The sequence below is a fragment of the Eschrichtius robustus genome, chromosome 11 (genome assembly GCF_028021215.1).
Source record: "Eschrichtius robustus isolate mEscRob2 chromosome 11, mEscRob2.pri, whole genome shotgun sequence".
Lineage (NCBI taxonomy): Eukaryota > Metazoa > Chordata > Mammalia > Artiodactyla > Eschrichtiidae > Eschrichtius > Eschrichtius robustus.
Genome location: NC_090834.1, coordinates 103849307 through 103859915, shown reverse-complemented (window position 1 = coordinate 103859915; position 10609 = coordinate 103849307). Strand labels below are relative to the sequence as shown.

General features: G+C 53.4%; 1 protein-coding gene across 1 annotated transcript; it reads left to right on the top strand.

The window, feature by feature from the left end:
• Positions 1–275: 275 nt before the first annotated feature.
• Positions 276–10374, top strand: PRPF19 (pre-mRNA processing factor 19). The gene is made up of 16 exons (XM_068554802.1): positions 276–496; positions 2162–2311; positions 2494–2570; positions 3315–3456; positions 3540–3613; positions 3763–3825; positions 4715–4756; positions 4884–4958; positions 5300–5375; positions 5469–5578; positions 6836–6991; positions 7229–7298; positions 7529–7614; positions 7898–8068; positions 8218–8323; positions 10226–10374. Exons 1-16 carry the CDS (start codon positions 478–480, stop codon positions 10321–10323), a joined length of 1515 nt encoding a protein of 504 aa, XP_068410903.1. The 5' UTR covers positions 276–477; the 3' UTR covers positions 10324–10374.
• The last annotated feature ends 235 nt before the right edge of the window (positions 10375–10609 follow it).

The window sequence follows — 10609 nt, the reverse complement described above, 5'->3', positions numbered from 1 at the left end:
CCCAGGAAGATGCATTTTAAGAAGTTCGTTCAGAAATTCTCGCATACACCAAAGTTTGCAAGACTACGGTCTCACGGTCCCCGCCAGCTCCGGTCTCAAAAGGGTGTAGCTGAATTGATTGGCTTTAAAGTCCCACTGCATCATGGGAAATGTAGTTTCGGCTCTCCTTTCCTAGCCCCTGGGAGCGTTTTACGGAACGAGCCGAGAGGGCCCGGAAATAGCCGAGTATTTCCTGGCGCGCCCTTTCCTGCCCGATTGCATTCTGGGAAAGGGCAGTTTCCGTTAAGTGCCAGAGGCTGAGGCGCGCGACCGGTCGCGGTCCCACGTGAAGCCCTACGCGAGCGTCCCTCGGCGGGGCTGCTCCCCGCTCGCAGCGGAGCGTCCCGGAAGCAGCGGAGAACCGGAAGTGGCCCGCGGAGGCTCGGAAGCTGATCCCGGAGCCCAGTGTGAGGAGCCTTGGAACGCAGCGACGGCGCCATGTCCCTCATCTGCTCTAGTGAGTATCGGCTGCGGCCGATCGCGGGTCGCAGGAGGCAGGAGAGCCGAGCGGGAGGATATGCTGGCCGCTGCGACGCTGGGGTTGGGGCGGAGGTGAAAACGGGGCTCCCGGGAGGCAGGGCGGCGGCCTGTCAGCCCGGGGGTCCTCCTCCTTAAGCGTGGGGTGCATTTGCGCTGCGCTTCACAGTTTACATAACGCCTCAAGCGTTTTGTCGCAGGCAGCACTGAGGCCACCCACCTCGTTTGCGCAGTGGAACTGAGGCCTGGATAGAGGGGAGCAGGTGCGGGGGAAACAGGAAACCCTAGGGCTTGTGCAGGATCCGCCTCCGCTGGCGCAGGGATGCGGGCCTCAGTTTCCCCATCTGCAAAATGAAGGCCTTGGCACTGGATGTTGTCTGAGGCGCCTCGCTTGGGTAGGCAGAGCTTCTGCAATTTGCAGAAGTCGCACAGTAGGTTAGAGGCAGTGACGGCTGGAAGCCAGGTCTCTAGCTCCCAGCCTGACTGTAGGACTAATGAAAACAGCGCACGTTTAAAAAGCCTCTGTTGGTTTACAGCGCGCTTCCAAGACTGTGATCTCGTTGTATCCTCGTAAGAATTCTTCAAAGCAGAAATAAACATCCGGTTTTACAGATAAAGATGTAAGGCTCGAAGAGAATGTGGCTTTTGTAAAACAGAACAGCTAATAAGTGGCAGAGCTGCATGATGGAGCCAGGTTCTCTGACCCTGAATCCATGCTCTTTTCAAATGCCTTGTCCTGTCTTTCCTTTAGGTGTTTTATTGAGGCGTGCAGATGTTTTGCATTCTCATTGTTCATCTGGGTATTAGTTTCTCATCTGTTTCTCTCTTGGCTTCCTAACTCTCAAGCCCTTTACTCTCTCAGAACCTCTCCATAAATCCAATACAAAGGGAAGAAGGCGCGAAAGGAAATGAGACTAGAAAAAGGAACCTTACACCTTAAAGAAATGACGGTGTGCAAAGTATTTTCACATTCATTGTTTGAATCTTGAGAAAGCTCTTTTCTGTTTTTCCCAGCTCCATCCTTCCTCTCATTTGCTCATCGGTTAGATGTTTACTGAGTGCCTGCTGGGCATCTGCATTGTTCCAGAAGGCAGAGACCAGCTCTAATCCCTGTCCTCAAGGGGTGTAAATGGCACCTCTGTTGGGGGTTGTTGTGAGGATGAGTTAATCAGTGGAGAATGTTTACAGTCGCCCTTGGCACCTACTAAACACCATGTAAATGCTTTCTGTTATCATAGCACTTGGCACATCGCTTTGTAATTTCTTTGTGTGAGAATCCATCTAGGCTCTAGCTTGAGATTTGAATGGCCTCGTGTGTATCTCCCTGTCCTGCGGTACAATGGGTGCCTAAGCATCTTTGTTCAAAAATGAGCTGGGCGCGGATTATTGACTGCTCTCTAGGTGCCTGGCGTTTAGTAGTCCTGTAATAATTATTTATTGACTATCTGACTGTCAGGAGACTGATGGCGACGCTAGTTAGGTGGCTGGAAAATGTGCTGGGTACAGTCCAAAACTGGCTTGGCGTCACGTCTTGATTCCTGTTAGCCGAGTGTAGGGACGCGTGGTCTTGTGGAGGCCAGCAGTAGGGGAAGCACCCCTGTGGCCCTTTCACCACCCCAAGCTCACTGCCTGCCCTTCTCCGCAGTCTCCAATGAAGTGCCAGAGCACCCGTGTGTGTCCCCCGTCTCTAATCACGTCTACGAGCGGCGGCTCATTGAGAAGTATATTGCAGAGAACGGCACAGATCCCATCAACAACCAGCCTCTGTCCGAGGAGCAACTCATTGATATCAAAGGTGCCTGCCGGCTGGCCTCAACCCAGGGCCGTCCTTGCCCGCAGCCTGGGAGGGCGGGAGGGGGCGCCCGCGCACTCAGGGAGGGGCGGTGGCCTGTTCGCGCAGGCTGAAGGGGAGGGAGGGGGGGAGCGATGGAGCGCCCCGGGTTATGGGTTCTCGCATCCACTTACCTCTCTCTGCAGTTGCTCACCCAATCCGGCCCAAGCCTCCCTCCGCCACCAGCATCCCGGCCATTCTGAAGGCCTTGCAGGACGAATGGGTAAGTCCCCGGAAGAGAACTGGTATCTTACCCACTTGAAGAGAGGGGATCACTGGACTAGGACGTGGGGGTGGGAGGCATGGAGCATTATTTTCTCTGTTGAGGGGAGGGTGAGAGCAGAGGAGGAGGCTGCCTGTTGACCTCACACAGGTCTGGGCTCCACGCTTAGTTCCATTGCCCGCTTGCCGTGTCCCTGGGCACGTTGCTCGCGTCCAAGTCCTGATTTTCCTGACCGCCTGACATGGATTAGTGCCTGTCTCTCGGGGTTTTGGGGGAATTAGAATAAGATTAGAGTATAAACTTCACGATGTCAGGGGCTTATTTTACTCATCGATAGAGCCCCAGCACTGAGAGCAGCGCCAGGTACATAGTAGGTGCTCTAAAATGTGAATGAACGACTACATCTTGAGGATTGTCTGGCGTAGTGCCTGACACAGTGAGGGCAATCAATAAATAGCAGCTGTAGCAATTTTATTCCCTTTTGACGAGGTGACGGCATGACACCTGAGATGTGCCGGTAAATTAGAGAAGATGGGGATGGGAAAGAGTTGGTTCCCACTCCTGTCTGTGTGCCCAGGGTTTGGCGTGCGTAGGAGCTCGGGAGCATCTCCCAGAGCGTTCAGGGTCACTCAGGTCTTGCTTGGGTCACCAGTCCTGGTCTAGTCTTCTTATCAAGGGCTGACTCTTCTGCTGGGTGCTCCCCGCGCCTCCCCGCCCCCTCACAGTGGCGTCTCCCTCTCCCAGGACGCAGTCATGCTCCACAGCTTCACCCTGCGCCAGCAGCTGCAGACCACCCGCCAAGAGCTGTCGCACGCTCTGTACCAGCACGATGCCGCCTGCCGTGTCATCGCCCGTCTCACCAAGGAGGTCACTGCTGCCCGAGAAGGTATGGCCTCTCGCCTGCCATGCCCCACTCTGGGCTGCGCCTGTTTTATAATAGCCCGTTTCTGACATTGTTTTCTCTCCCAGCTCTGGCTACCCTGAAACCGCAGGCTGGTCTCATCGTGCCCCAGGCTGTGCCGAGCTCCCAGCCGAGTGTTGTGGTGAGTGTCCCTGCAGCGCCGCCAGCAGCCCGCGCGCGTGTGTGTGTGCGTGTGTGTGCGCACACGTGCGCGGTGGCTCACACAGCCCTCCTCTGCAAGGGTCTCTGGCATTTCTGTGCTCCTCTCACCTTCACCTTTCTGCTCTTCAGGGTGCAGGCGAGCCGATGGATTTGGGCGAGCTGGTGGGAATGACCCCCGAGATTATTCAGAAGGTATGTCGTGCTCTCACTTGGTGGGAAGGCTGATGGGCCCTCCCTTTTCACTATCTGCCTGGAGTCCAATATGAATAAAAATCCCATCCACTTGGAGATGAAGTGGAGTTGTGCAGAGCACAGACTCCGACTGGGCTGCCTGGCTTTGTGTTCTGATGTCACCGGTTATAAGCTTTATGACCTTGGGCTGACTTAACCAGTCCTGTGTCTAATTGCCTTGCTTCTAAAGTGAGGATAATGGTACCTACTTTATAGACTTGTGGGAACTTTAAAGATTTTGATTACTGTTAAGTACCGTTTGTTGCTCTTATTAGGGTTCTTTGCAGATACTAAAACATTTTGTTACATGTTTTCATTTTTTTTGTTTTGAGGGAGACAGGACAGGAGTGATGACTTTCATTTTACAAGTGAAGAATCTAAAGAATGTGAGGTCCAGATTCAAAGGCACAGCTCACAAGAGGCAGAGCTGGCCCCTGAGTCCAAGTCCGGTGCTCTGTTACACTCAGGGGATCCTCCTTAGTACGAGTTGATAGTGTGTGTCTTTTCCAAGCCATTCAGGTTGTCAGCATGCATCTCAGCTCTCCTCTTAGTGGCGCAGGCATGGTCTGGGAACCGTGCCATTTATTGCCTCTGTGGCCTTGGGCAAGTGACTTCACTTCTCTGAGGCTCAATTTCCTACTCTGTGAAATAGGGTCATCAACACCCACTTCATAAGGTTGGAATGAACGTAAAAAGAGATAATGCACAGAAGCCTTTAGCACAGAGCTTGGCAGATGATGAGTTCTTGGTGATGCTTGTGAAAGTGTAGATGTGACCAGCATTCACCGTGTTGTTTTCCTGGCAAAATAATGTGTCTCACGTTGAGCGTATTCCCCTCTCTCTTCCCCAGCTTCAAGACAAGGCCACTGTGCTAACCACAGAGCGGAAGAAGGTGAGTCCTCCCAGGGTCAGGGGCGGGAGCTGGCCTGGAGGAGGTGGCTGGCCCCTTAGGAGGAGGGGGGATGGCCGAGTCCTGCACTCACTGCCACTTTTCTTGGGGGGCTTTTTCTTTCTCTCAGAGAGGGAAGACTGTGCCTGAGGAGCTGGTGAAGCCGGAAGAGCTCAGCAAATACCGGCAGGTGGCATCCCACGTGGTGAGTGGCGGAGTCCTGCAGACTTGGAGACCGGGCCCTCCCAGGCTGTTTCTGGGGTGGGGCAGGTCAGCATGGAGTGTCGCCAGGGCCTCTGGCCCTGCCCCGTTTCTAGTCTTGGCTGCTGAGTTGTCAGGCTTCTCTTCCTGCCCAACTCTGGCTTTCCCAATAGCATATGAGGGACTTATTGCATCCAGGCAGAAATCCAAGTGCAGTGGATGAGGAACAGAAGTCACTTATGTTCCCCGGGGCTGGGGCTGGGGCCGGGGCCAGGACAGTTGGGTGGCTTTGTGGCCTGCCTTGATTCGGCCGTGACTGGGTTTGATGTGGCTCTCTCTGCACAGGGGTTGCACAGTGCTAGCATTCCCGGGATCCTTGCCCTGGACCTCTGCCCCTCCGACACCAACAAGATCCTCACTGGTGAGAGCGGGCCTGGGGACAAAAGTACCTTCTTCAGCAGAGGGACTTGGGTGGGCCTGACACATTTTTGGATCTCATTTTGGTCCTCTTCAGGTGGGGCAGATAAAAATGTCGTCGTCTTTGACAAGAGTTCTGAGCAAATCCTGGCCACCCTCAAAGGCCATACCAAGAAAGTCACCAGCGTGGTCTTCCACCCTTCCCAGGTAAGGGCTCTCCTAGCACCCTCAGCCCTCATTCCTGAGCCCTGTTTCAGTGGTTTAGGGTCCCAGGACCAGACCCCCACCCCGTTGCCTCCTTGGTGAAGTGACACGAGCCTGAGAAAGAGTGCCGACTCTCTAGCTCTGGCAGTTAGGGGCTGGGTTTCGGGTCACGGGGTTGCCCTCTACTCTGTGTCAGAGCTCCTGAAGCGTGGCCTTCAAACCGGGGGAGAAAGGAGTTGTGTAGTTTGAGAAGCATATTCATTGAAATGTTTTATGTTAGGAAAAGGAAAAAAACCCTATAGCGTTTATAATACAAACTATAGTAAACAAAGCTCAACAGAATCTTGCCTCATGTATCTGAGGAAGACAGATGGGTCTGTATTCCTACGGTCCTCCAGGCTGAGGGTGAAAACGATGTTAACCGCTGAAAGTGGTTGGGTTAAAACAGATGGAGAGCCGCTGGTTTAGAGGGTAGGCAGCTCGTTTGACCAGATTAATGACGTTATGGGATTTGAGTTTTTAAGTCTAGGGCGGTTTGGGACTGTAGGACAAGTGGCTGGATCAGCTCTTCCCAGAGTCTTTGCTCTGTACCTTTAAGGAAATTAGAAATAGAAAAATAACATGGTGAATTTTTCATTAAACTAGATATATTCAAATTGAAGCACTATTTTCCTGCTTACTGCCTGTTAATATGTTATTTCTCTTATGCAAGTGCATTGATGGAAGATGGTAGTTGGTTTTACCTTATAGCTTTTAATGTCCTAACTAACCAAAATAATTGGTTGGTGACACCACGTAAGTTTTTCTGAGAATTAGCTTGTCCCCGAAATCCTTAAGTGTGGGATGCACTGGAACATGCCCTTGCAGCCCCTTCCAGGCCTGGTACTGTTCAGACCTCTGCCACCCCAGACAGTAGCCATTAGCTACATGTGGCTATTTAAGTAAACTGAAATTTAAAATTCAGTTTCTCAATTGCACTAGCCACATTTCTCTCTGGTCCTGGAAAAGGATTATGGGAAATTTCCCTCTGGTGCAGTTATCCTTTTTACCACTAGATGGCGGGGCCTCCCGCCGTTGGCCAAAGGCTGTTTAATTTCCCATTCTAATAGCGTTTACCCTTGGGCTCTCTTAGGCATCGTTGGGCGGATGGGTGGTTCCAGGCAGGGCGGGGCTGTGGCTGTCCCCAGCCCTCTTTTGTAAGATGGTTGTGGTCCATCTCTTCTCTGTCTCTGATCATCTGCCTCTTTGCTTTCCTTTTAGGAGCTGGTGTTCTCCGCCTCCCCAGATGCCACTATCAGGATTTGGTCTGTTCCGAACGCCTCTTGTGTACAGGTTGTTCGGGCCCATGAGAGTGCTGTGACAGGCCTCAGCCTCCACGCCACTGGTGACTATCTCCTGAGCTCCTCTGATGACCAGGTGTGGTCCCAGCCAGGGCCCCAAAGAGGCTCCTGGTCCCCAAGCTCCTATATCCTGGGAGGAGGGAACATCTTACCAACCCCAGCCGGTTCCCCAGAACCCCAAGGAGAATGTTCCCTCTAGCAAGAGGGGCTGGCCTTGCCAGGGTCTGCCGGACTAGAGTCTCTGCCTTCCTGAGGGGCCACCAGAACCTGGGGACCCACTGTCTTACTGGCTCCGTTGTCTCTCTTTTTTCAGTACTGGGCCTTCTCTGACATCCAGACAGGACGTGTGCTCACCAAGGTGACCGATGAAACCTCTGGCTGCTGTAAGTTGCCTCGGAAGCGCTGGGCTCTTCATTTGCTACGTTTTGTGTGTTTTAATGTTTTATTTAGTCATTTGCTCATTTGTTCTAAAAACACACTTCACCACCGGTACGTGCTGAGCGCCAGGCATGGTGCCAGCCCGGTGAGCAGTGGGAAGAGTGAGGACCCTGCCTTTGCTGCGCTTAGTCTCCCCTGGCGGGCTCTGACGCACGTCCGTCTCCCCTCTCCACAGCTCTCACCTGTGCGCAGTTCCACCCGGACGGACTCATTTTCGGGACAGGAACCATGGACTCTCAGATCAAGATCTGGGACTTGAAGGTAGGACGTGGTGGCCTCCATCTGCGGCCCAGGGCTGGAGCTCTTGCAACTGTGCAGTGTGATGAAGTGCTGATGGCGCCTGGCCCCAGGGGTGTCCCAAGAGTGGGCAGTGGCTGTGTGTGCGTGTCACGCAGTAGGTGTGGTCTGGCGTCCACCCCTGCTGTCCTGCTGCTTGTCCTCCCTGAAGGAGGGAAGAGGACGTCTCAGAAGTAGGACTTTGATGAGCTCCGTTTTCTCCCCCTGACCAGTGGGTGACATTTTACTCCCTGCCCCCCAACTGTAGGAGCGCACCAACGTGGCCAACTTCCCTGGCCACTCGGGCCCCATCACCAGCATCGCCTTCTCCGAGAACGGCTACTACCTGGCTACGGCGGCTGATGACTCCTCTGTCAAGCTCTGGGATCTGCGCAAACTTAAGAACTTTAAGACGTTGCAGCTGGATAACAACTTTGAGGTGCGCCCCCTCCCTCCCCCCAGCTCTCTTGCTCGCCTCTCCTCCTCATTTGTCGGTTAGTCACTGAATTACTCTAAACTGCCTCTGTTTATCCCCGATTGCTCATAGTTTCTGCTCCCCTCATGCGACCTCTCTCCTGATTCTGGCAGGTGAAGTCACTGATCTTTGACCAGAGCGGTACGTACCTGGCCCTTGGGGGCACAGATGTCCAGATCTACATCTGCAAACAGTGGACGGAGATTCTTCACTTTACAGGTAGAGGCTGGCCCTGGGATCCTGAGGTCTCTGGGTGCCCTGGCCCAGAGGAAAGTGGGAAAATCTCACTGTGTTAGGAATTTCTAGGGGTAGGCTTGCATTTGCCAAGGCCGCTTTTAATCACTATCTGAGGCAGTAGAGTTTAATGGCTAAGACAATGAACTCAAAGAGTCAGACTGCTTGGCTTTAAATGCTGGCTCTACCACTTGAAGCTGTGTGACATTGGGCAAGTTACTTAACCTCTCTGGAGAATGATAATAGTACAGTTGATCCTTCACAGATTCAACCAACTGTGGATCGAAAATAAAGCAAAACTCGAATTGGCCACACACTGGCAACTGTTAATGTAGCATTTACCTTATATTTACAACTATTTACATAGAATTTATGTTATGTTAGGAATTATAAATTATTTAGAGGTGGTTTAAAGTATGTAGGAGAATGTGTATAGGTTATATGCAAATACTACACCATTTTATATAAAGGGCTTGAGCGTCTGTGGATTTTGGTGTCTGCAGGAGTTCCTGGAACCAGCACCCCTCAGATACCAAGGGAGGACTATACATACCCAGTGGGGTTGTTGTGAGGTTTAGCTGAGTTTACATATGCATACGTGTACTTAGATGAGTTTATATAAATATATAAACATATAAAATACAAATGTACATAATGTGTAAATATATAAATACGAAATAGCAATACACATAAATATACGTGTTTAGAACAGTGTCTGGCACGTAGGAAGGATTTGCTACTATCATTCAGTGTTGCGTCTTAGTCCACGGTGGGACTAGAGCAGTAAATAAGGCAGACCCAGTGTTTGCACTAACGGAATTTCTGGTCAGGTTGGGAAGGCAGACGTAGAGTGACTTCACCAGTAATTACTTAAGTGCCTTAAGTAATGAAACGCTGAGACAGTGGGTAACGGTTGACAACCTCCCTATAGTCGTGTGGCCTCAGGTATGTGACTTGCCCTTTTGGAGCTGTAGTTGCTTCATCGTTAAATGGGCGTTCTGACACTGCAGATTGTGCCAGCTGGTGGTGTGGAGGTGCTGCATGGTGACAGGGTGCCTCTTGCACCCTCGGGAGCGGAGTGAACGGCAGCTGCTGTTGTCTTTGTTGATGAAGTTGTTGTCCTCGTTAGCAGGTTGTGGGCAGGGCGCCAGCACCTTCTCCCACCCCAGATTCCACTCAGTGTGTGTGTTCCACAGGTGGCCAGGCCTGACTGTGTGGCCCACGAGTTTTAGCCTTCCCTGGGCCCTGGTGCTTTGATTTGGAGCAGAGTTAGGTGGAGTGGAGGGCTGGGGGCACGGGGTGGCTTTGTCGTGGGGAGCTGGTGGCCGGCTGTGGTCCTAGGAATTTGCACTGATGCCCATGAACTGCCCGAGCCTGGCGAGGAGGGTTGCCCAGCCTCTTCTGCCCCTGCCCCAGCCCTGCCCTGTGCCAGGGGCCCAAGTTTCCTGGAGTTAACCCCATGAGCTAGAACCAGCTGATAGACTATTCCAGTTACACACAGGGAGTCAGAACTAAATACATACCAACCATCCTAGCTCCCAGTCAGTTCTCGGACTTGAACCGAGCCGAGCAGAGCCGAATTGTAGCTGCTCCGAAAGCTTAGGTGGGGGAGACTGGCGTTCCACTCAGCCCAGCCGCAAAAACCTAGGGGCCTGCCGTGGGCCAGCACCGAGTGAGGCCCTGGAGCTCAGTGCTGTGCGGGTCAGACTAGAGCCCTGGCCTCGGGGGTTGACAGGCCACGGGGAGGTCCATACGGGCAGGGGCCCGCAGGATGAGGAACACTGACGGGGGAGGGCTGGATGGGTTGGGAGCGTATCAGCAGGGGTCAGTGCTGAGACCCTGAGGAAGAAAAGCCTCCTCACCATTGTCTCTTGTCTCTCCCCACAGAGCATAGCGGCCTGACCACGGGGGTGGCCTTTGGGCACCACGCCAAGTTCATTGCTTCAACAGGCATGGACAGGAGCCTCAAGTTCTACAGCCTGTAGGCCCCGGCCCTCCTGACAGGAGCTGGGCCTCATCTCAGTAGTGGGGTAGCGTTGGGGGGGGGGGGGGGGAAGGGGAAAAGAGACTACTGGGGGGCGGGGGGTGTATGGGGCGGGACATTTGCATCATTTCCCTCTGGTCCGGGCGGCGGGCTGAGAGCCGCGGTGGCGTGGACCACCCTCATCCGTGCAGCCTCCGGCCCGCTGGGAGCAGCCGTGGGGCAGAGTCGGGGAGAGGCCGAGCCAAGGGCACTGTGAAGGGGCTGGGCCAAGGGCTCAGGCAGGTTTT